Raw genomic sequence first — 24,001 nt, 5'->3', positions numbered from 1 at the left:
AGAGGTCTGGCTACGCGAGACTAGGAAGGAGGCGAGTGCGTCGCAAAGGATATGCTCGAAGACGTAAAAGCGCACTGTCGAGTCGGTTCGAAGCGATAAAGCCAATGGCACTCCAATGGAATGGTACTATTTGGACAGCGACGATCTTCAAAATCACAGTTCAGACGTAGCCGTGTACGAAAGGGACGACGTCAAGTCGTGCAAGAGCAGCGCCGCACTTGTAAAAGCCAGAAAACTTTGCGGTGCAAAGTATCCCCACATTCGAATTAGTCATCTGCGTCTTCGTCTCCGCATCCGAGACGGAGAGCCGAAGCAGGGAGAGAGTTTCCCTGCCGACGACAACGTCGTGTGCAAAGATGTGATTGCGGCGATTTGTTCGGGAGCGAGCTCGAAGTGGGAAGAGATCTGCTGTTTTCTGTTGTCGGCAGAAGCAGTGACGGAAATACGGCGCGGGAATCATAGCAATAAAGTCAGCCTTGCACTGGCTTTAGAGAAATGGACGAAGAAAACGGAGCAGCCTCTGGTGGAGAAGGTGTTGCGTGCCTGTACGCGGAGTCGTGTATTAGCAAGAGAGTGATCCAAGAGAAGTACAAAAAAGTGACGTCATTGCACTCGTAGAAATGCTTACATTACAAGGTACGTTAAAAGTATGTTAACGCACATTTCTGTCCTTGTGAAGTGGAGTCAGTCAGTATTAGACTCTACATTACATCTTTATCACTTATCTTTGCTACATCGCACTGCTCTTTTGCTATTTTACTGTTTTGATTACCTGACTTTAACATTTGTTTTTACCTTTTTTTTATTTGATATCACTTCATCCTCCGTCGACATCCGGGGGCTAGCGACCAAGCAAAAAGGCTCACCAGCAGCGATTAGGCGAGGAAGTGATTTGAAGCGGGATCTGACGCGTTCTCTAGCCGATCATCTATCGAACTGTGTCATGGTGAACGTGAGTCGAAAAGAAACGGCGCTATTACAGTGTAGGCTTCTTCACCTCCGTAGGAATGCGACATACTCCTGTTCCAAGTAGGCCTAGAACTTTGATCGAGTGCGAAATTTACTTTGGATAAACGCAGGCATCAAAAAGTCGCGCATTCAGTGCCAATGGCGGTGAGCCAATTCCTCGGCGCCCAATAGATGTACGCCAAAACAATTGCATGTCAAAAACTGGCGATTGCCAAAAAATGGCTCTAGTGGTGAAAAGTAATTAATAACTAATTAATTAATTAATTAATTAATTAATTAGGGAGCTATATGTGGTTTTTACGAGACGTTTGTCGTAGTTATCTATCATGTTCGACGCGAGGTCATGTGCTGCCGTTGCGGCAATCCGATGCGGATCTTTGCCTATAAAGTGAGACGATATTCTTCTTATTTCAGTCACATCGTCCTACACGTGCTGTATAGCCAAGATGCATAAGTGCGGGCGGCAGTCACAAGTCAGAGAAGCAAGCGACTACAGTTACGAAGATGCCGCTGCTTCCAAAACGGCTACAGTACAGGCTACAGTTGCAAAAGAGAGTCATATAGCGGAGAGGAAGAAGAGCCTTGAAAAAAGAATGAAAATGATTTTACCTCATAAAAGAAATTGAAAAGTACTAGCGCCATGCACGCTGAGCTGCTTGCCGCTATGTTAGCACGTGATGCTGAGCGTGACGTCATGCATCCTGTACGGGGATTTAACAGACGTCTCCCAAACTTCGCGTTAGCGAGGAAGAGCCAGCAAATGAAAGCAGCGACGCGCTATTCTATCTGCTATTCTATCTAATAAATAGCGCCTGAGGTTTCGAGCAGCTCAAAAGCAGCACTGGATAACGCGATTCTACGCTATTTACGGTGCGTTTCAATGCCCCCTATGAATACACCTCTTTTCTAGCACGTCCATTTTGTTTGAAATCGTAGCGTCTGCACATCTAATTTACTCTTCCGTTCTTCTAATGCTGCAGGTTGTTGGGGTTCAGAAGAACGCAGTCACGTGAGCGATCGTTTGAGAACGTTTCTCCAGGATTTCTGTTGCCTGCGAAAGAAGCTAGTGCAAGAAAAGTGCTGGAGTTTTTTGAACGTCACTTTTCCGAATTGCAATAGTCTTTCACTGATTCGACGCCAATGGAAGCATTAGCAAACAAAAAATGTTTGCGAGATGCGCTGTTTAGCGCAGTTCAAGCAGGGGATCTAGAAGGAGTGAAAGAATGCGCTAGGAAAGGAGCAAAGCTCGACGGAGAGTGGACGAATACGGATGGGCTCACGCCTTTGGAGGAAGCATGGGCAAATCATCGCATGAACATTGCTGAGTTCTTGATGAACGCAGGAGCAGACGTCAATGAGACGAATAAGGTTTTACGCTATATTGAGATAGGCTTTTTATGTTTTAATTGGAACTATTAGAATGGACTAACGGCTTTGCAGAATGCATGTGTCAATGGTCAATTTGCTGTTGCTAAACATTCCATCGACGCTGGAGCAGACGTCAATAAGACAGGCCAGGTGGGTTGTGGTGCGACACTTTATGCGACCTATTTTTTCATTCTAATTGGAATTTTTAGTTCTTGCCTACGGCTTTGTATATAGCGTGTGAAAACGGTCACTTGGAATTTGCAAAGCTCTTAATCAACGCTGGAGCTGACGTCAATAAAACTAATATGGTTTTTGTACTTTATAACTCCTGCTTTTATTACCCAGTTGCTTTAGGACGGCGTCACGGCTTTGCAAGGAGCCTGTCGCAACTGTCACAGTGATGTTGCTACCCTGTTTAACAACGCAGGAAAGGTGTAGCAGTCAGTTGCTCTATAGACGTGTGTGTATGCTAGTTTCATAAATTTCGACTTTAGCTTTCGCTTGCAACTTTCCATAGAGCGTGTGAAAATTGTCGTGCAATAGTTGGTAGACTTCGTAGATCCTTTTTCAAGGTCGGAATGCACTTCAGTGGAGCAAATGTGGTTTTTCAGTACTTTGTCAGACATGTGCTGCTTTCTAAATGGAATCTTTAGCTTGGACGCACGCCGTTGCAGGAAGCATGCTGCAATGGCCGCTTGGATGTTGCTCGACTTTTGATAGACGCCGGAGCAAATGTCAATAAAACGGACAAAGTAGATAACAGTGTTTTAAGTTTAGGAGAACAGTTATTTTGATCTTTCAATCTTTAGGTTGGCCAGGGACCATTGCTTGCGGCTTGTGAAAACGGTCACGTGCAAAGTGCTAAACTACTTGTCTGCGCTGGTGCAGATGTTGATAAGGTCGCATCGTTTTTTTAGTTTTATGAAACAGGCTGTTACTCATTTATTGCTAATGAATCTTTTAGAATGCCAGTGGGCACGCAGATTTGCGGAAAGCGTGTTGGAAAGGCGACTTAGGAATTGCGAAACTACTAATTGATGCTGGAGCAGACGTCAATAAGGCCGGAAAGGTGTGTAATAGCGAGTTAGTTTCAATTGCCAGTTATTGTTTTCTATTTGGGATTTTCAGTTTTCGCTTTCGGCTCTGTATGGAGCGTGTGCAAATGGTGACGTAGAAATTGCTAAACTTCTTATCAATGCTGGAGCACACGTTAATGAAGCTAATGTTATTTTAATACTTTATAATCCATTTTCATTTCCTACTTGGAACCTTTAGGGTAGAAGCACGGCTTTGGAGGGAGCATGTCGTAATGGTTATTCGGATGTTGCTAAACTTTTAATAGACGCTGGAGCAAAAGTTAATAACGAACGACAGGCTTTGTTTTCAGCGTGTAAAAAGGGTTACTTAAAAATCGCTGAATTATTGATCTACTCTGGAGTAGATGTTAATAAGACTGATGAGGTGACAGCAGTTCTTTGAGACGCGTTGCATTAATTAAGCGAAAATTTCAGGATGGCAGAACGGCTTTGCAGGCTGCCTGTGGAATTAGTCACGTGGAAATTTCTAAAATATTAATTAGGGCTGGAGCAAATGTCAACAAGACAAACCTGGTAGGTTTTGCGTGTGTATAGACAAATTCGCGCTTTCAAAAATGCATGCTGCGGAGCGTAGCAAAAATTTGAGGTCATTAAACGCTTTATTGACCATGCTACCAACGGCATTTCAATTTGTTAGGCTTGTTTTTTAATTGAAACATTTAGGAAGGCCGCACGGCTTTGCAAGTAGCATGTAGAAAAGGTCACTTAAAGATTGTTAATCTGCTGATTGACGCTAAAGCAGATTTGAATAAGACTAACTTGGTTTGTCGTAATAGGGTACTTCTATCTGAAACCTATTTGGATTGATAACTTTAGGAAGGGTTAACCGCTTTTTTGATGGCGTGCTTGGGTGGTCACTTGGTAATTGCGACACTACTAGTCGAAGCGGGAGCAGACGTTAATAAGACAGACGCGGTATGCTATTAGTTGAGATCTTACTGTTTTCGACGCTTTTGTCGTCTTCAGAAAGGAAATTCAGTATTGCATTTCCTTGCAAAATATAGTCACAGAATTTCTGGTACTGTATATGATTTATTTCGTTACTTTAAATTAATGATAACATAACATTTAATTAAATGTATCAGATTTCTTCTTGTGGTTTGATCTTGTGAAACTAATTCTCTTGAAGGAGCCAAATCTCATTGACCGTTCCGGAGAGGTAAGCGTTTGTAACACTAGAGAAAGAAATTAAATTAATTAAGCAAGGTTTGGAGTTAACTTGTATGACACACTTTTTCTTTTTGTCTGAACTATGAAATAATGAGGCACTTCAAATTGTCATTAGGCATTGTGTGAAACGTTTACGTGTGAAACGTTTTCTTGCTAATTTAACTTGTGGCTAGCTACACTTTTAGAATAAATCATTTGGTCATAACACGCATAGAATTAATTAATCCAAGGTATTTATAGTGCTTCCTTATTTAGGATGGTCTACTTCCTCACGAGACTCCTTGCTTGTCAGAAGTGAGAACCATTTTATTCAAAGAATGGGTTCGTTCTTTAGTTAGGTTTTTACGATTCCTAGCGCATGCTTTTCATTGTAGACTAATCATCGATATAATAAACTTTACTCGCAAGGCACGACCAAGCAAACGAAAATCAAGATATGCACAATTGGGAAAGCTGGAGCTGGTAAAACAACCCTCATAAAAACTTTAAAAAACATTCACTGGAAAGATGGGGGTGACGATAAGCGAACTGCCAGCATGGATTTATCAACTGCAAATATCAAATCGGCCGGTGATGTGGTTTTTTGCGATTTTGCAGGGCAGCCGTTTTTTCATAAAACGCACGGGCTCTTTTTCTCCGAGTCTACAACAGCTTTTCTGCTCGTTGTCGATTTGACAGAAAACGAGAATGAGCTAAAGACTTGGAGCCATTTTTTCTGTTCATTCGTGAAATGCAGCGTTGTTCTAAATGAAAAGGCTAACTTTCTGGTTGTAGGAAGCAAAAAAGATCTCCTTCCCTCTGTGAAAATTGGAGAAATCAAACTACGACAGGTTTTTGCCTACGTGAGGCAAAACTTTGGTCGTTGGTTCAACTTCTACGAGAAACACTTTGTTTTGAATTGCCATGATCGAAAATCGACCGATTTGGATCTTCTCAGGGAATCTATTAAAGACGTCAAAGCGCTCACCCTAAAGGTAATCAATTTTGAAAAGCTTCGAATTAAATAGTACTGTCATCGAGATAACGCTAAGCACATTGACAAAAATTGGTGAAAAATTAGACCGTTGAATGCCTTTGTAGAACGCCTCATAGCCGTGCAGTACTGCAAATAGCTCTTTAGGAATTTGCATTTGCTACTTACTTGTCTCTGCTTTAACTCAGGCTGGTAAAGAAGTCCCGATCATTGTTGAGGCGGCAACTGCGTCTTTTTTACCTACACTGAGAGATCCTTTCAGGAAAGGCCAGCTGTTTTTCCACAAGCTGCGTTCTTTTTTTTCTATCAATAACCTAGAGGAAGAAGTACGCCAAAGAACTCTGTCTGTCATAAAGAACCACCCTGAAACGAAAAGGGTAAGCGATCATTAATTAAATATACGTAGCTATATCTCTGTACACTATCCTATGATCGTTCTGCTTATAGGAAGAAGTCATAAAATTTATGGATTGTAGCGTTTTTGAGAAGGTTATGGCAGATTGCCTTTATCCTGGTCTTACGGTTGAAGTTCAAAAATTGCTTGTCGAATTTCTGCGAGGAATCGGCGAGGTCATCAGCAGTTTTAGTCATTGCTTACGTGTTTGTATCACTAATTTTTTTAGATTTTTGTCATTCAAAACAAAATCATTTTGGATCCAACTTGGCTATGTCAAAATATCATTGGTCCCCTGTTGTGTCCTTTGGATTCAGATTTTCCGGTTTCTCTTTGCTGCCGTCCGCCCGGCACAACAACCAAAGAAGACATTCAGAGTGCACTCGAAGCCTTCAATGAGCAAAAGTGGGAAAATATTGATGAAACAATTTGGCTCTTGTGTCATTTGGAGATTTGCTATCCACTTCCCGGTATGCGAAACACTTATCGGTTTCCAGCTCTTGTAGAAGAGAAACGTCAATCTGAAGTGTGGTGCGAAAATTCTGAGATGACCGTTTACGTTGGGCGACGAGTGCGACGAGCTAAAGAGACAGATATAATAACTCCCGGAACGATGCCGTTTCTTCAGTGTCACGTACACAATGTTCCTTGTTTTCATGGCTTAGAGCCGGTAGTTTGGCAAGGAGGGCTGATGATCAAGGATACAATAGACGGTGTTTCAGTAGAAGGAATTATAACATTGCAAGAGGTGGATAAGGCTTTGGATTTTATAGTGCGTGGACCGGTTCATTCCGAGCGAGAATGCGTTAAACTTCTTAATAATCTAATGATAACTGGCGAAGAAGTTCTTCGAAAGAGGAGTCCAGGGACAGATAGTCTTCTCTGGTACATTAGCTCTACAGAACTAAAGCAGCTGAAAGAGTTTCCTCTGGCTTACAAAGAAGCAACTGTTGATGAGAAGATAGAGATTTCGGCAAAGTCAAGCGCTTCAGTCAGCAAGGGAATGGTCAAAGACAGCCTAAAAGATCTTCTTGCTCTTCGTGACAATCACATCGACTTATTGTCCTACAAGACACGCTGCGCTATAATAACGTGCTTGGATAAAGACGAAGCGGGAAGAGAAGTTTTAGAGGGTCATTTGCCGGGCTTGTCTGAAGCAGACCAGGTGGAATGCAAGACAGCGGCTGTGCTGATTTCTACTTGGAGTGAAAATCTCATTGCCACAGCGCAGTGCTTTGGAGATGCTGCGAGAAGATCACGTCTACCGTACTTGCTAGCTCTTTTGAGTGGAGATGGTGCGATTGAACTTTCTGCTGACGAAGTAACAAAATAGACGTAATTACTAAATCCTCTTTAATTTTCTACTTTTCTGGCAGACTGTCGAGGCAAAAGAAGATCTTGCTTTTATTCGAACTAGATCTCCTTCGGCAATTAAAAGTCAGCAGATTTTTGAAAAGTTATAATGTAGCTATTGATTTTCATGGTAGGGCGTCGTGGTGAACAAGCAACTCAACTTTGTTCTTCACTTTCCGAACGGAATGACGAAGGTATTCCATCAATTAATCGATTCTTTCTGACACTCTTTGCAGAAATCTCCTGTCTATTTGATGAGATTTACCTTGATAATCCGCCAACCGCACTTGAACTATTCAGAGCAGCTGAACGCATTCAACCAGTCTGGAGACGTATTGGAAAAATTTTAGGTCCGGAACCTTTCCAGTTTTATCAACTGCATGCGTTTGAAGAGAAAAGAAACGATCAAGACCGTGCCCTGGATATGCTAGACGCGTGGGCAAACAAGTTCGGCAAGAGAGCTACTCGCAGGCATTTTATTACTGCCATGAAGAACGTTGGCTGCTCAACTGAAACGATAGCCTCAATTTTTTCGGTAAGCTTCTTTTTTTTATTTTTTATCTATTCTTGTTATTGGTTTTAGGGCCACACTAAATGACTACTTACTCACCATTAATTTTATCTAGTACAGTATCGCACTAGCTGGCATCTAAAACGCAGTTTTGCGCATTCACTTACCGTAGATAAGCCACAGCGGGCTCTGTCTTGATCCACGTTTTATACGTAGGCTCTTCCTTTGCTTTTCATTGATACTCATTTAAATACTGTACAGACAAAATATTTATGCAGACGTCTATGACTCCCTTCAGCAACTCACGGATTTTCTCTAGAATCACTTAGGCGCGAGTTTCAGGAAGGAGTGATATCATACGGGACTCATATGCACTTTCCTTCCCATGGGAGATCGAAAGTGGGCCGAGAGACTAACGCCAGTGCGTGCTATCGGCCGCTATAACCTATGTCTCAAACCTCTTGGGCCCCGACTCGACGATTCTAGAGAAATTGGTGGAGAAGAAGTGCCTGTCAACGAATCAATACGAAGAAATCGGTTGGGCTGTGAGCAAAGAGGGCAAAACGGAGGCAGCTAAACGTCTTCTTGAAACTCTGAGGAAGCGTCCTGATGCGTACTTTGACGCTTTCGTCGACGCCCTTCAAGAGATAGAGCAAGGTGAAGATCTCCGTCATCTTCTCCTAACAGGTGGGAATATGGGCACTTGGCTGACGTTAAGTGCATGGGATACGTCTTTGGCGTACCGTAATTGTAGCTAGTGCCTTTTTTGTTTTGTTGTGCAGGCGCTGGTAAACGTGATCGCAGTATGCAATGATCTACGAAGGGGGTGTTTTTGTACGGTCTTTGTTAGGATGTGGAGTCTCAGCCATTCGTCCCCGTCCCTCCCCATTACCCAACCCTCCGTTTTTACGCAGCTGTGCCTTCAAACGGGGCTGCCTGCTTGTTTTATTGCCTGTGTTTTTTGCTGTTGGAAGCCTTTTTATATCTCTTTCTCCTGGTAAAGAAAGTGGTCAATTTTTAATTGAAATTATTTATTGTCTATGCTCTTGCTCTTAGGCAGTGGAGAGACACGGTCAACATCATCTAGAAGTACAATAAACCGTGACGGTGTGATCTGCTTCAATTTTTGTCTGTTGTTTTAGATAAATTGACAGGTGCTACAGTCTCTATGGATGAGTTGGTTCAAGCCATAGTTGAGGTTGGACAAGGAAGATGGCGAAACATTGCGCTGCAATTCGGCTGGGATTTTGAAAAAAGGCAAAATCTAGTTACAGATTATCCAAGTTGGGCTAGCAAGGACAGGCTGCGTAAGATAGTGTCTGACTACAAGTCAAGCGAAGGAGACAACGAATCATCTCGTCAGCGGCTGATTGACGTATGCAAGAAGGTTGGAATTGGGGACGCTCTTAGAGATGCCCTGAACTTCAGGGAGTTTTAGAACGCTTATATACATTTTCAGTTTTTTGTCTTAGTTCGTGATACATTAGGTTGGCAGCTTTCTTTAGGAATGAGGCACTCCTTGCTGAATAGAATGACGCCGACGGACGAGGAAAGAAATGAACAGTATACTTTGCAGTCAAAACGTAGGGTCATTTTCAACCGTAAGAAGAACGATAACGGCTCTTCAGCAGCTGATTGACGTTTGCTAAGAGATTTGAACCGAAGAAAAGTACCTAAGTAAAAAATCATACGGGAGTTCTCTTCATTTTTCTCATGGGAGATCGAAAGTGGAACGAGAGAGTCACACCGGTGCTATCGACCGCTATAACCTATGCCTCAAACCTCTTGGGTCCCGATTCAACGATCCTAGCGAAATTAGTGGAGAATGATTGCCTGTCAACGAGCCAATGCGAAGAAATCGGTCGGACTGTGAACAAAGACGGCAAAACGGAGGCAGCCAAACGTCTTTTTGAGACTCTGAAGAAGCGTCCTGATGCGTACTTTGACACTTTCGTCGACGCTCTTCAAGAGATAGAGCAAGGTGGAGATCTCCGTCATCTTCTCCTAACAGGTGGGAATATGGGCACTTAGTTGGCTGGGATACTTTTTTGGCGTACCGTAATTGTAGCTAGTGCCTTTTTTGTTTTGTTGTGCAGGCGCTCGTAGGCGTGCCAAAGGAGAACGTGATCGCGGTATGCAATGATTTACGAAGAGGGTGGTTTTGTACGCTCTTTGTTAGAACGCAGTGAAGAGAAAGAGGCCAAACATAATGGAACCGTGAAACCCATTAGTATAAATAAGTTTATGAAGAAACGTAGTGTCTACTGCCATCTCATAGAAACTCAAAACTTCTTATTTCAGTTTTGGCGTAGTCATCCTTTTGCATTGTGCGCTATCCTTTTTATTATCGTCAGCACTTCAGGCGTTTCTATTTACATTCAAATGAAACCTGGTGAGTGGGGAATAAGTACGGCAGTTGTTTTCTCATGCTTTGCTTAAATAATAATAATATATCTGCTTTAGTTGCTGCGTCAAGACCAACAGGTGCTGATGTCTCTATGAACGTCTTGGTTGAAGCTATTCTCAGTATCGGAGAGAAGAAGTGGCTACAAATCTCAATGCAACTTGGATTTTCTTTTGGTGCAGGAGGACCAGATAGAGGACTAGAAGGACCTAAGCCGATGCAGACTCGAAGACCCAAGGAACGGCTGGAAAGAGTTCTGTCTGCCTTTCAGCGAAAAGAAAGAGACAGTGAAATGACTCGTCAACGGCTCATAGATGCTTGCTACAATGTTGGAATAGGGAAAGACCTTGAAAAGGCTTTAGCAGTGTCAGTCATTCAACGATATTAGGGGGTCAAGACAGACCAGAAATTTAAACTCAAACGTGAGCGGTTTAGTAGACAGTCAAGGAAAGAAATGTGCTCACTATACTTAAACGTCAGTGTGAGATCCCTGCATTTTGTATAGGCAGGCGAACGGTTTACCACACGCAGACGCACAGACCGCTTTACACTCTAAAAGACAGATACATACAGATACATATATTTTTGTATATACTTGATTAAGAAATACCTTCGCTTGATTGCTCCTCAAATTTCTCCACGGTCACCGTCTCACCAATGGAGTGACCTAAGCAATTGAATGAAAAGGCAAACATAGTCTGTTCAGGTGGCGTTGAGATTTAATTTAAACGTTATCAATCCAATTGCGTTTTAATAATAAATACAGTTTGGGTTATAAATGCCCATTGATTTCCTTGCTGATATGATGACAGTACCATTTTCTAGACATCAGCAAAGGAAAGGAGTTGGCCTGCTTTGAAGCAAAAGTGACTTTATGTGCTGTTGCGCTGATAAAATCAACTCTTACGATATTAATTAGAGAGCATAAAGCATATAGCATAGCACAGGTACTTCGTATGATGTACTATACACGACGTGATAATCTGCCACGAGTGAAAACACTCTCAGGCAAAGTTGAGATATATCGGTCTGAAAAGTATTGGAAATTTTTTAATATTCCAAATTCCTATATCAATAAATACTGGCTCGTCATTCAGTTCTGCAGATTCGTCGCATGTTGACGTGTTTGAGCATTGCACGAATTTTTGCGCGAGATAGAATCGTTCTGTGTTATACTTTCAAGCAAAATCGACATTTTTTATGGTTGGCTCTCACATAGTTTAACTGCCCGATTCGATTGGATATTTGAACCAGGCGACGTTCGTTTCGAAGCGAGAGAACGGAAAGTCGTAAGCTTGACTAGACATGACTCACGTGATAGGCCTACTACGCGCGTTACAGCGCACGCATTCGACGGCTTCGACCTCTCATTCTCGGCCCGTACTTCGTTGAGAGTGGATCTATGTTAGCCACTCCAACCGCAGGCAGCCACGACACGGCGCACCGCCTCGCGGCGGACCGAAAAACGAAGGCGGGGACTCCGAAGACAGCGGTAAAAGCCAAAAAACGCTGTATTTCTACCAAGAATGTTATCGCGCCTATTTTTCGCAGGAGGCCCGCGATCCTTCGCGAAGGATTGCGCCTCGATCGGCGCGAAGACAGCAGCGCCACGTGACCATCGTATCGGTAAGTTCCCGCTCTTCTTCCGCCAACGAACGAACTCTACTACGATCGAATGTTCTAGATCGCGCAGTGCTATGCGCGATGATGCGAAGCTAAAGGATCGTACGGCGTCTCCGCTCGCCTGTAAGTGCCTTCGATCCCCCTCCCCTCGGCGCTACGACGCTCATTATACGCTTTTCTCGATCTTTTTTTTTAGAAAATCGACGAAGCTCCTCGAAGCGGATCGAAAAAGACCGAGACGCGGCCAGTCGTCGATGCGGCTGCGAAAAACGTAAGCGACGCCTACGATTTTGTCACCTGTCAATGTCACTCGGATCGCGTTTCTTATTAGTGTCAACACTTGATGTGACCGGAAGATGTCGTCATGTGATGTCTTCATGTAATAAAGCCGGGGGGAGGAGATAGCAGAGATCTCCCGCCAGATGAAGAGAAGACCGGCAGGTTTGCACCGCATTCCGTTGGGTCCTCCACGGTTGGGTGTAGGACGTGCACTTAGGGGGTTGGGTGCTCCTCTGTCGCGTGCATATCTGGTGAATTGCGTGTTTGGTCCATTGCTTCTGCTCTCGAGTCATAGACCGATTTCTGATTGAATCTAAACAATTAAGGGGCGGGTGGAGGCTCGTAAGCGTGAGGCAATGGAACGACAGCATGAAGCTCTCCGCTATGAAAAAATCTCTAAATTGCTAATGGGGTCCCCTTATGTGCTCGGCAGGGAGCATAGTGGGAACAACAAAAAGCTGTACTGTAGTGCCCACCAGTTTCTGCATTCGTGCTTACGCTGCAACTACGGTACCGCGGTGCGTTGCATTAGGGTTTAGGGCGGCTGCCAGTAGGATAGGGTAGATGTCCGGAAAAATTAGTTAGGGTTGTAGCTCCCTCCCCCAACGTGCTTAGCTGGCAGCTGCCACCCCGGTTAGACCATTTCAATGGATTTTGAGGTAATTTAGGTTGATTAGAATATAGGCTTAATTATCTAGGTCAATGGATTCTGAGGTAATTTAGGTTGATTAGAATATAGGCATGATTATCTAGGTCAAAGGATTCTGAGGTAATTTAGGTGTCATTTCATAACAATTATTTGCTAATCCGTCATTTAGGTGTAGTATAGGTTTTAATTTAGTTTAGGATTTTAGGTCAATGGATTTTGAGATAATTTAGAGATCATTTCACAACAAATATTTGGTAATCCGTCATTTAGGTATAGTATTATAGGTTTATTAGTTTAGGATTTTTAGGTCAATGGATTTGGAGGTAATTTAGGTGCTATTCTATAACGAAAATCTAATCGGTCATTTAGGTGTAGCATATAGGCTTTAATTGACTAATGTGATCTATTTTGGTTTTCCATTTTCTAGTATTTGAGAGAAGCTTTATAGCAATCAGATGTGTATTCTCAAGCAAATGAGGTATGCAATGTATTGCATTCCACTATCATTTTTCACTGTTCTTTCATAAGAATGAATGCCTTCGCAAATCTTTTGCTGATTTGAAGCTGTTGCGATGAAGTAATGAGTAGTTCTACTCCCTGAATCAATTGAATATTCTGACGTGAGCTTTCAGGTCAAGTTGTACTTCTTTATTTATGCGAACCGTTTTTCCTAGTATCCGGGTGCTGTTATATGGAGAAAAGAAACTGATGAGAAGAACGACTTCATACGTAGACTTTGATTTTTTTAATAATGTTTTAGTAGGCGCATATTACACGCACGCTCAAGGCGCGGCTTTTGCGTGCTCGCAAAAGCAGCGCAAAACTCTCCTCGTGCGTACTAGCACGATGAGAGTCATGAGACTGAGTTTGCGCGGCTAGGGCACTGGAGTGACGAGTTAACGACGCGCGTTACAGCACATGCAGTTTAGGGCTGCGACAACGCGTGACAAGTAAATGTAGAGAATATCATGCCAAAATTTATTTAATAAAGTCCCGTATAAAAAATAAAAACACGTTTGTTTTCACGCAGAAAGACGCCATGCTATGCTCTTCCCTTCCTGCGTTGCTCGCCTTCTCCGAACAGGGAAGACGAGTTTTGCCCACCTTCCCCTTCTCTCTCTCTCCACATGAGAGGAGGAGGTGGGCCTGGCGCTCCTTGTCCATTGTCCTCGGCGTCTTCTTCGGCGCTCCTTGTCCTCTTCTCAACTCACTCTCATTGAGGAGAGTAAATCGGGACCTAACTTCCCCCCAGGTCCAAGGGGTGTGACATACTCCCATGTCATCCAGGGCGACTTTCACCCAAGCCGCAAGGAGGAGAGCAAATTAGACGAGTTAACCTCCAGCTCCCAAGGAGGTGGGATCACCCATTCATCCCGCAGGTTCAGGCCTCCAGTATACCCCTTTAAGGCCCAAAGGGGGTACCCTCGCCACCGGGGCACTGGGGGAGTCATTAACCCAAGACCCGGGAGGACCGCGATTTTGCCCACAGCGTCTTGCCCAAGTGGGGGATGGTAGTTATCACTCGTACCACCAAGAGTAGGGCCGCTCCATCGCCCCGGCGGAGGTGCGGCCTCTTTTCGCTCTCGGCCCAGAGGGATGGCTGCGTCTGCCTCGTCGGATTGGGGGAATTACTACACGACAAAACACTGGTCGAGAGATTCAATAATAAAATACCCCTGAAGGCAGTGACAGTTGACGTCATTGTGAATGCTTTGTCTTTCAACCGTTTCCACTAGGAAGGGAATCAGCTGCGATATCTCTAGAGAACAAATGATAATATTACTATGGCGTAGGCTGCTCGACGGAGAATCAATAATAATTATTTTACCTTGAAAATCCTGAAAGTAGCTGATGCATTTCGTCAATTGCTTCGCCAGGTTTTAAATTTAGTTTGTTTCGCACATAAATGGGAAGCGCTGGACGAAAGTCTTATCCTTCAAGAAAACTCTGGCACGTGGCATGATCCTAAAGAGGCCTTCCTACACCGTACGATCTTGTCGCTCCGGTTCCTAACCTTTCGAGTACGTTTTTGAAAGCCGCTGAGAGTTCGTAGAGCTTCTCTGACCTAGAGACGAGAGGGCATCCTAAGTGAGGCCCCTAATACCAGGCCCCATGCACGACATCTTACATCTTTTCTCTGAATAAAACGCACGGTAGAGAGAGTTTCTGAACACGATGGAACGCTTTTTCATCGGCTGCTTCCAATTCTAGCCAGTGAACGGCTGCGCAGAGTGAGACACACGAACGGACGTAACACGGAGGCGCGAGATCGGCGAGCGGGTCGATCGATTGAGCCTCGCCTCGCCGCTCTACCGCTCCTGAACAAAAAATAAGATCGTGCATAGCGCGCGATCGAAGCAGGAGATTTCGATCGGTTTTCAGTAGTCTACTTCGTGATTTTTCAGTTCTTGCTGTTGAAATAGAGGTTCCCGGCGGGATTACCTGATCACCAGCGTTTAGGGATGAAGGCTCGATACATTGCGGCGCGATTAGATGAGCGTTGCGGCTGCTGGACTGCAGGATAGGCAAGACTTCTGTAACGTTTCCCGGACGTGTAGAATCACAATCACGTGCACGCTGAATAATGCGATGAGCAAGTACACAGATTTCAATAATATTTCGAGTCAACAAAATGAACTTTGAAGTCACTGTGTACATGTGCACTAATGATTTAGTGTAGGTCATCGATTGCTCCTAGGTAGCTGTGACGTGATCGAGTTTCTCCTGGTAGATCGATTGGTGTCCGTGGGTGCGTTTGAGTTTGTGTGGGCAGCGTGGTGTAGTCAAGTGGCGTAATGTAGAGTTTTTTTAGAAGTTCGTTGACATGTCAATCGACAACGTGAGCTTTGCTTGGCATTTTTTGTGCAACTGATCATTGTTTCACTCACATACAGTACTCACATGTTATGCAATGTCAGGAAGCGCTTATTCTACAAAAAGAACATTGCCTCTATGATTCAACAGGGGACGGTTCCTACTAAAACGTGTGTCTACACATAGCACACTTTCCTGACTGAGCAGCGTTCTGTCGGTATGTGCAAACTCGGCATCGTCGTTCATTGTTTCTCAAATAGACTCTTGCTACAGGGCCATCGTCGTGGTCGTTGTCGTTGTCGTCAAAACGACATCTCAACGCCCAAAATACAAACGTGTTCCCGATGACTCCGAACCGACGCCTCTTTGCCTCTCTCCGTGCAGTGAAAGTGGGAAGTGACTGACTGACTCAAGCCACTTCACGCCTTCTCTGCATATAATTATTGCAAGCTCATGCAAGGCTTATGCAAACGGCACTTGAGCCAGTGTTGCGTACCGAAACTGGAGAGCGTTCTCGTGGGAACCAAACGATCAGTGACGTCATTGCCATGACGTTAACCGAAAGAGTAAAATTTCAGTTTCCACCCCTATAAAAGCGTTCCAGAATCCTCTCTAGCTTTATAGACGGTATAAACTATTTATACAAAAATATGCAACGCCTATCTTTCATTTAAAAGATTTCGCAGGATGTCGCATGGAGCAGCAGTAAGTCACGAGAACAGCTAAAGGCACAAACACTGCTATATATCGACAGTAGAGCATCCTGACAGTCAACGGAGACTTTACCTATGTAGACGAGACCCGCGGAGAGATACCACACACCGATATAACCAAGAGATTGCGATAGAATTGTTGGCAGAAAAGCTCCCACTGGACCCGCTATTACCTACACAGAAATCACGTAAACACGTGGTGACAAATAATGTTTTACGGCTTCACCTGACTACTGAAGACGAGACCGTAGTTCGAGGCAAAGTACTTGGACCCAAAAGCCCTGTGTAAGAATTTCATCATTACTTCGACTGAAGTCAGGAAGAACGTGTGCACTACTTGCCTCACTGTGGCCGCAGGAAAAAGAGAAAAGACGCCACCGATGCAGAAGAATAACATGGTGGTCCAAGCGAGGAACATTCCCTTTCCGGCTAACGACGTGGCACTGAAAGTCAGAAGTAAAGCCGTCATTAGATTCATCATGACCATTGCTGTGAACTAGATACAGTGTAGCAATAACAACTTTTGAATCAAATGAATTTTACTCATACCCTGAAAGAGAATTTATCCGCCAAATAGCTCCATATTATTCGTCCGGAAGCGTTCGAAAGAGACGCAATTGCTCCCGAAATAGCCAAGAACTGATCACTCTTTATAAATCCGAAACCGTATGCCTTGTAGAGAGTCGATACGGTTATGACGCCTTGTCCCGACAGCAGAAACATGATCCATATCAAATAAAAAGTCTTCTGACGAAATAGCTGCTTCGGTTTGAAATCGACCGGATTCGAATTATCGAATTTGACGTCAGAAGATTGGGCTAAAATTAGTTCGGTGTCAGACGTTTCCTCATCACTTCCTGGACTTAGAATGGAGTCCAAGTCGAGAGGATTCTCAGACGAAGTTATTGATGTCAGCTGTACACTGTCATTCGATTCTTCCGCCTCGTCATCGGGTTTAGGATCGACTAAGAAGAAAGCGCTGATCACTTGAAGAATCGTATAGAGCGCTCCGAGAATAAGAAAACATTGCTTCGTTCTTTTCAGCACTTGGGGATCCTCGAAATATCTAAAAGCATTCGGATGTCATAAAAGCAGAGTAGAAACGTCTTAGAGTTGCCTTTCAGTTGAACCCTCGTCTCCTACGGGTTTTATACCGTCCGGGTTTATGAAGGCCGTCTGCACCTGATCAAAGATAAATGCGCCCAGACCAAAACCGGACACGACACAACCGGCGGCGAAGCCCTTTCTCTTGGGAAGCCACTAAATAATGCATCAGAAATTAAGAAATACAATTAGAGTACTTTCTACCCGAATTGCACAGGCCATTGGAATGGGATACGCGATCCCCACACCGAAGCCAAACACAAAACCGTATGTAATGAGTAAGAGCCAGAATGATTCTATAGTGAAGTAGCTCAGAGCCACACCCACGCTATAAAAAAGAATGCACATAAAATCTGTATTGCACTTGCATTCACCTCATCGTTAATGATCCGAGGAGTGCTGCGTGCCCAACTTCAGCTCCAGCTTCCCACCGAAATACATTGAGAGGCCCTGACCCAATGTTGCTTGAGCGTAAATCCAATCCACGTAGCAGGCTAGATAAATAAACTTCCCGTTAGCTACTTAGAGAACTTCTCGAGAAGGGCCCCCGATTTCGTACTTCAGCCGTCGTTGACGTTGGGTGACCATATTTCCGTATGTAGGACACTACATATGGGCTCATGTTCCCTGCATGAGAAGAATGAGAAGCCGAACTGAATCAGGGATACTAGTATCCCTGACTGAATGTGCGAATCGTTTTCTCTTTTTCCAACCGAAAGTATACAGCGTTCCCAGGGTCAAATGCATTGTTGCACCAGCCAGAACTACGACTACCGGCGGACACTTGCTATTTCTGTCGTACCGCGGACAATTCCGCATCGCTTTTTTCAAGGACTGCAGCTCTCTCTAGCGCACGCTAAAATGCGTCATTGTCGCCAAATATTAATGTGGGCGACATTTTTGCTAACGAGAAAATTAATGGGATTGAAAATGTGCATTGAAGTGAGTATTTTTCTTGAGACCTTCTTGTCCTGTCTATCAGAGAAAACAGCCAATTATGATTTTCTGCTCGAGGGTCATTCGTTCGAGTGGTCAACAGACATTTCTCGTAACATCAGATCATAGATAGAGAAATCACCCAATAGACAATATCTATGATCAGATTGTGATCAAGTGGCGGTAGGGTTCGACTTCGCAAAAAAATTATATGCTGAAACTTAATATGCTCCATAGATGCGAGCTTTCTTCAGCACCAGGATCAATGGGTGCTTGTAGAACGTTCAAATGACGCCGCTTTTGAAACCCAGAAGCTGAAGCGATAGAAGTACAGTACTAGCTGAAGAAGGACAAGAGAGGCTCTAGAACGCTCTACCTAATTGGAGGGTCATTATACTAAATTTTAATTTCGGACAGTCATTTTGGCATTAAAAAAGCACGCAGGAAAAAACTTGCTATAACGGGGAGAAAGTGGGTGGAGGAGAGAAAAGGATAGGACTGTGAAGAGAACGATTGTCAGCTCCTGAAACCGAATATAAAATTTTATTAGTCTTTAACGCGCTCTTATATATAAGCAATGAATGCTTCAGGAGCTGCTTCGCATTGTGTGCTTGTCAGCTTTTTTTTGAGTCTTCTCGCTGACTTATCCTATCAATGCCCGCCAACTGCGACTTACCTTTCTGGCAGGACTCGGACTGTTGCCTACAGTAAGATGGCGGCCCTTTAGTTGAGTCTGGGGTTGCTTGTCTCTTCAGACTCACAACGGTAGGCTCTCCTAACGCAACTTTTGTAGACGTGGACTGTGCAAATAAAATATTTTGCAAAACCGAAAGTGACACTGCGACTTTAAAAGAGAGAGTAGAAAGAGAAAAGACAATTCTTCGAAACTTCTACCATGTCATGGGAGGACAAAACTGGAAATATAACGAGAATTGGAATTCGGATCTTCCCTTTTGTTGCTGGAATGGTGTAATTGCTTCGGCAAAAGGTTTCGTTATTGGTATCTACCTTCCAAGCAATGCTTTGTCCGGATCAGCTGAGAAACTTCAGTTTCTTTGGGACCTGCAAGATCTTCGGTTTCTAAACTTGGAGCATAACTCTGGTATTTATGGTTCCCTGCGCCATTTCTTGCCTAAAAAGGAGCCTAAAAAGGAGCTCCCTCTTATTGTTTTTCGTATGACATCCACAATGCTTACTGGTCCTATTCCCTGGAATTCTTTACGATTGTATAAAAACCTTTCTCTTATTCAACTCAACAATTGCAAATTAAAAGGAAATGGAATAGGACCCGAGGTAGGAATGTTAAAGTGTTTGCAAGTTTTAAATATTGCAAAGAACGACTTACGTGGCTCTCTACCTCCAAACATAAGCCATTTACATAATCTGTTCGCCATGGACTTATCTTTGTTGTCGCTTGAAGGACACTTAAGTCTTTTGTTTCCACTGAGGAAGATCAGATATTTGCTTTTACAGAAAAACAAATTCAAAGGTCAACTGCCAGGGGATATGCATCTTAAATGGCCAAATCTTGAAATATTAGATCTTAGCAAAAACCGTCTTAGTGGAAATATTTCATTAAACACTCGATTTCCAATCAACATTTCAGTAATTGATTTGAGTCAAAATCACTTAGAAGGACAGTTTCCGTCTTCAGTGCTAAACGCTACAAAGCTAATATCTTTGGATGTTTCCCACAACTGGCTTCATTCCTTTTCACTGAAACCTGAGCAAAGTTTTCTTCCAAAATTACAAATTTTAGATTTTAGCAATAATCCATTTAGAAATCTTACGTCGCATAGACTGGGACAGTTATTTCTCAGCCCGTTTCGAAGTAGAGATCAAAACTCTCCTATTCTGTCATTCAACTTTGCATCAACCGGTCTGCAAGGAAACTTATTTGATCTGTTGTGGTCATCACTTGACTATCTCGTTGCATTGAGGCTATCAAATAACAAATTAATTGGTACGATTCCACGTCCTGGATATGAACAGACTTACGTTCAGGCGATCGACCTTAGCTCAAATAACCTTAGCGGATCCATACCGGAAGAATTTGAACTTGTTCGGTCTCTTAAATTAATGAACCTCCAAGGAAATGGGAATCTAAAGAGCAAAAACAGAACAAATCCCATGCCAAAATTTACAATTAATTACGGAGTCGCGACAGAAGGAAACAGAACGAATTTTCGATGTCCTCAAATTCGAATAAATCATGCTAATGACGGATCGGATTATGGCCTACTGTACGTGGATAGTTCTTACTACCACCACGCGCTATGTCGTTGCAATAGGGAGTATTTTGGCTTTTATGGTAATTGCAGACGGTGTAATTTCAATCATTCTAGATGCCCAGGGGGAGAAAATAACAGCGCTATCTACATGGAAAAGAACACATATCCAGTTCCAAGTCCCGATAACATGACAGATCTCATTTTCTGCGATTCCGTGTACAAAGACAGTTTTCGCTGCAATCCGACTAACAATTGTACTTGTCACCTCAACGACGACGGAGTAACTGTATCGTGTAACAAAAGCTGTTTGTGCACTAGCTACGCTTACGGGCGACTCTGCTCTCAGTGTGAACCTCAGTATTACCGTGACGGTCATAAATGCCATCCGTGTAACAAAACAAAATTTCAAGGTATTGTCGTTGGACTTGCAATTGTTAGCATATTCCTTGTGTTCTTCTTCACGTGGGCGTCTGAAAAGCTTCAAAAATACGGACATCATTTTATCTGCGGAAGAAAGGTGGCAAGATTAGTGAACACAATTTGTTACATTGCTCTATCGCTGGCAGTAATTTTGTTTGGAGCTTTTTACTTTCTACCTGCTTGGTTCGTGGAAATCTATTGCACCTTTGTTCTACTAACAATTTTCGGACGTCTTAAAACAATCAAAGCATTCGCTATGACATTGATAATGTACGTTCAAGTTATGGATTCGCTCAATGTCACAAGTCTGCACGTCGAATGCAAGTACTGCTCGTTTGCTACGGTATTGGCTAAAATGAAAGTGTTTAAAGTGACAAAGTGGCTCAAAAACCTAATTAATTTCAATTTTTACGGATTTTCGTGCACGTTTCCACCCCTGTTTTCTCCTCTTGGACGGCTACTCTTTCTCGTTGCTGTTCCTTTTGTGGTAAGCGGATTTGAATTATTCCTGTTATTGCTCGACTATCAAGCAGACTGCTTTGCTATACGAAAGAGGCCACTTGCGTATAGACTCAGAAAGAAAAAAAAACTTTTTGAATATGTCAGGAGAAAAGCAAAAGAGACACTTATACTTCTTTTGAACGTTTTCTTCTATCCTATTTCAAACCAACTTGTTCAAATCCTGCTTCCATGCGTTATAAATCCTGGAACAAAGAACTACTACATGAAAGCGTACCCCTGGATCGACTGCTCCTCCACAGAGTACAGAATGCTGCTTAAACTCGGCATAGTACTTGCGGTTGCTAATATTGGCCTCTTACCAGTTGCAATCTTTTTATTGCTTAGAAAACGACTGCAGCCGAGTTCAAACCGGAGTAGAGGTCTTTGTCTATCGTATTTGGACATTCTGATTTCTTGCTACAAAAAACCGTATCAAAAGTATATGGCGGTTTTGCTAATGCTTCGTCGCTTAGCACTTGCGGTTTTTATTTCTGTTTTCCCTCTTTTTCAGCGAGACGTTCAAGCAATTTTATTCAACTTGTTACTGCTTGGATTTAGCTATTTTATTGCGACTGCTAAGCCGTTTATTAGCTATACCAAGTGGAACCTTGAAAGTTGGGTTGACGTTGCGTCGTCATTTGCCATTGCGGTCACCTTTAATTGCATGACAAATCGCGACAGTGTCCTGACTTCTGAAGTCTCAGAAATATTCGTTTTTGCAATCAACGTTCTTTTCGTGGCTTTTGTAGCTGTGGTCACAATTATTCACTTCTTCATATCAAGAAGAGCAAAGTTTCGTCAGAGAAGAAGCAGAAACAATGTTGAAAAGAAGGAAACCTAGAATCACACCGTGACTCTTTGAGCTACTAGTAACTACAGTTGTATTACATTCCTTATTCACTAATTAGTTGTGAAGTCGTCAGTTTATTCGCACTGTACGTGTGGGCTACGTATTGAACTGTCCGCGTAAATATATACTGTAAACGGTACCCTGTGGAGCGACCAACGTCCTTATTGTCGCACAAAGACAAAAATGTAGAGTTCGCTCCTGATGGAAAATATAGATCTGGTATTTGACGGAAATGAAGTTCGCACAGATAAGAGATGACCAATGGTTCTTTTACCTTTAAAATCATGAAAGTAGCCGAAGTTTTCGTCAATGAATTTTAAATTTAGATTGTTCCGCACATAAATAGGAAGCGCTGGACGAAACAGACTCGTTTCTTCAAAAAAACGTGGCATGATCCTAAAGAGGCCTTCCTACACTGTACGATCTTATCGCTCCGGTTCCTAACCTTTCGAGTACGTTTTCGAATACCGCTGAGAGTTCTGCAACCTAGAGACGAGAGGGAATCCTAAGTGAGGCCCCTAGGCCTACCATGCATGCATGCAGGCCCCATGCACGACATCTTACATCTTTTCTCTGAATAAATGCGGTAGAAAGACTTTCTGAACACGATGGAACGCTTTTTCATCGGCTGCTTCCAATTCTAGCCCGTGAACGGCTGCGCAGAGCGATCGAAGCACGAGATTCCGATCGGATTCATGCAGTAGTCTACTTTGTGATTTCAGTTCTTGCTGTTGACATTCCCGGCGGGATTATCTGATCACTAGCGTTTAGGGATCAAGGCTCGCTACATTGCGGCGCGGCTGCTAGACTGCAGCCTGCAGGATTGAATAACGTTTCCCGGACATGTAGAATTACGTGCATGAATCATGGACTAGTAATATTATGTACTTTTACTACTTCAAGTCACAACTCAACCCAAAATGAACTCTGAAGTCACTGTGTACATGTGCACTAATTATTTAGAATAGGTCGTCGATTGCTCCTAGCTGTGACGTGATCGAGTTTCTCCTGGTAAATCGTGTCCGTGGGTGCGTTTGAGTTTGTGTGGGCAGTGTAATTAACAGTTTGTTAGAAAATCGTCTACAGGTCGATTGACAGCGTCGGATCATAGCTAGTCAGCCATGCTTTGCTTGGCCTTTTTTTGCGCAACTGTTCATCGTTTCACTCACATATTCACATGCTATGACACGTCACACTAATGCAATGTCAGAAAGCGCTTATTCTACAAAAAGAACATTGCATCTATGATTCAACAGGTGACGGTTCCTACTAAAACGTGTGTCTACACATAGCACACTTTCCTGACTGAGCAGCGTTCTGTCGGTATGTGCAAACTCGGCATCGTCGTTCATTGTTTTTCAAATAGACTCTTGCTACAGGGCCATCGTCGTGGTCGTTGTCGTTGTCGTCAAAACGACATCTCAACGCCCAGAATACAAACGTGTTCCCGATGACTCCGGACCGACGCCTCTTCGCCTCTCTCCGTGCAGTGAAAGTGGGAAGTGACTGAGTCTGTCTGACTCAAGCCCTTTTACACTTTCTCTGCATATAATTATTGCAAGCTCATGCAAGACTTATGCAACGGCACTTGAGCCAGTGTTGCGTACCGAAACTGGAGAGCGTTCTCGTGTGAACCAAACGA

The 24,001-nt window shown here is 43.4% G+C and overlaps 3 protein-coding genes and 1 long non-coding RNA gene across 8 annotated transcripts; 2 read left to right on the top strand and 2 right to left on the bottom strand.

Moving 5' to 3' along the window:
* The first annotated feature begins 5 nt into the window (after window positions 1-5).
* Window positions 6-8,102, top strand: LOC136194424 (death-associated protein kinase 1-like). Its single transcript, XM_065983542.1, has 31 exons — window positions 6-952; window positions 1,006-1,029; window positions 1,080-1,206; window positions 1,250-1,357; window positions 1,411-1,839; window positions 1,906-1,949; window positions 2,009-2,035; window positions 2,089-2,337; window positions 2,389-2,487; window positions 2,547-2,645; window positions 2,692-2,769; window positions 2,832-2,936; window positions 2,991-3,089; window positions 3,147-3,236; window positions 3,302-3,406; window positions 3,466-3,561; window positions 3,613-3,798; window positions 3,849-3,947; window positions 4,098-4,196; window positions 4,251-4,349; window positions 4,401-4,452; window positions 4,520-4,593; window positions 4,860-4,925; window positions 4,979-5,578; window positions 5,766-5,954; window positions 6,025-6,147; window positions 6,201-7,292; window positions 7,348-7,408; window positions 7,459-7,518; window positions 7,561-7,859; window positions 7,908-8,102. The coding sequence occupies exons 6-31, from the start codon at window positions 1,941-1,943 to the stop codon at window positions 7,920-7,922; spliced, it is 4,170 nt and encodes a 1,389-aa protein (XP_065839614.1). The 5' UTR covers window positions 6-952; window positions 1,006-1,029; window positions 1,080-1,206; window positions 1,250-1,357; window positions 1,411-1,839; window positions 1,906-1,940; the 3' UTR covers window positions 7,923-8,102.
* A 67-nt stretch (window positions 8,103-8,169) lies between these two features.
* On the top strand, window positions 8,170-11,169 carry LOC136194337 (uncharacterized). 5 transcript variants are annotated; one of them, XM_065983419.1, is made up of 8 exons: window positions 8,170-8,522; window positions 8,618-8,638; window positions 8,686-8,832; window positions 8,892-8,924; window positions 8,978-9,846; window positions 9,932-9,967; window positions 10,015-10,227; window positions 10,299-11,169. In XM_065983419.1, exons 5-8 carry the CDS (start codon window positions 9,549-9,551, stop codon window positions 10,625-10,627), a joined length of 876 nt encoding a protein of 291 aa, XP_065839491.1. In that variant the 5' UTR covers window positions 8,170-8,522; window positions 8,618-8,638; window positions 8,686-8,832; window positions 8,892-8,924; window positions 8,978-9,548; the 3' UTR covers window positions 10,628-11,169. The 5 variants fall into 5 exon arrangements, with proteins under 5 accessions (XP_065839491.1, XP_065839495.1, XP_065839492.1 ...); XM_065983423.1 differs by having other exon boundaries at window positions 8,618-8,832; window positions 10,015-10,065; window positions 10,114-10,227; window positions 10,299-11,167; XM_065983418.1 differs by having other exon boundaries at window positions 8,229-8,256; window positions 8,322-8,522; window positions 8,618-8,832.
* A 2,703-nt stretch (window positions 11,170-13,872) lies between these two features.
* LOC136194515 (uncharacterized) lies at window positions 13,873-15,102 on the bottom strand. The gene is made up of 4 exons (XR_010671657.1): window positions 14,919-15,102; window positions 14,805-14,855; window positions 14,619-14,755; window positions 13,873-14,549 (listed from the first exon to the last, which is right to left on the bottom strand). It is a non-coding gene; the product is annotated as an uncharacterized lncRNA (long non-coding RNA).
* A 1,094-nt stretch (window positions 15,103-16,196) lies between these two features.
* LOC136194391 (oxalate:formate antiporter-like) lies at window positions 16,197-18,209 on the bottom strand. The gene is made up of 10 exons (XM_065983488.1): window positions 18,135-18,209; window positions 17,981-18,048; window positions 17,796-17,915; window positions 17,626-17,749; window positions 17,435-17,577; window positions 16,867-17,383; window positions 16,659-16,813; window positions 16,544-16,598; window positions 16,391-16,490; window positions 16,197-16,326 (listed from the first exon to the last, which is right to left on the bottom strand). Exons 2-10 carry the CDS (start codon window positions 18,007-18,009, stop codon window positions 16,271-16,273), a joined length of 1,299 nt encoding a protein of 432 aa, XP_065839560.1. The 5' UTR covers window positions 18,010-18,048; window positions 18,135-18,209; the 3' UTR covers window positions 16,197-16,270.
* Between the last annotated feature and the right edge of the window lie 5,792 nt (window positions 18,210-24,001).

The sequence above is a fragment of the Oscarella lobularis genome, chromosome 13 (genome assembly GCF_947507565.1).
Source record: "Oscarella lobularis chromosome 13, ooOscLobu1.1, whole genome shotgun sequence".
Classification (NCBI taxonomy): domain Eukaryota; kingdom Metazoa; phylum Porifera; class Homoscleromorpha; order Homosclerophorida; family Oscarellidae; genus Oscarella; species Oscarella lobularis.
Note: the sequence above shows the minus strand (reverse complement) of the source record. Positions and strands in the feature narration are given on the sequence as shown.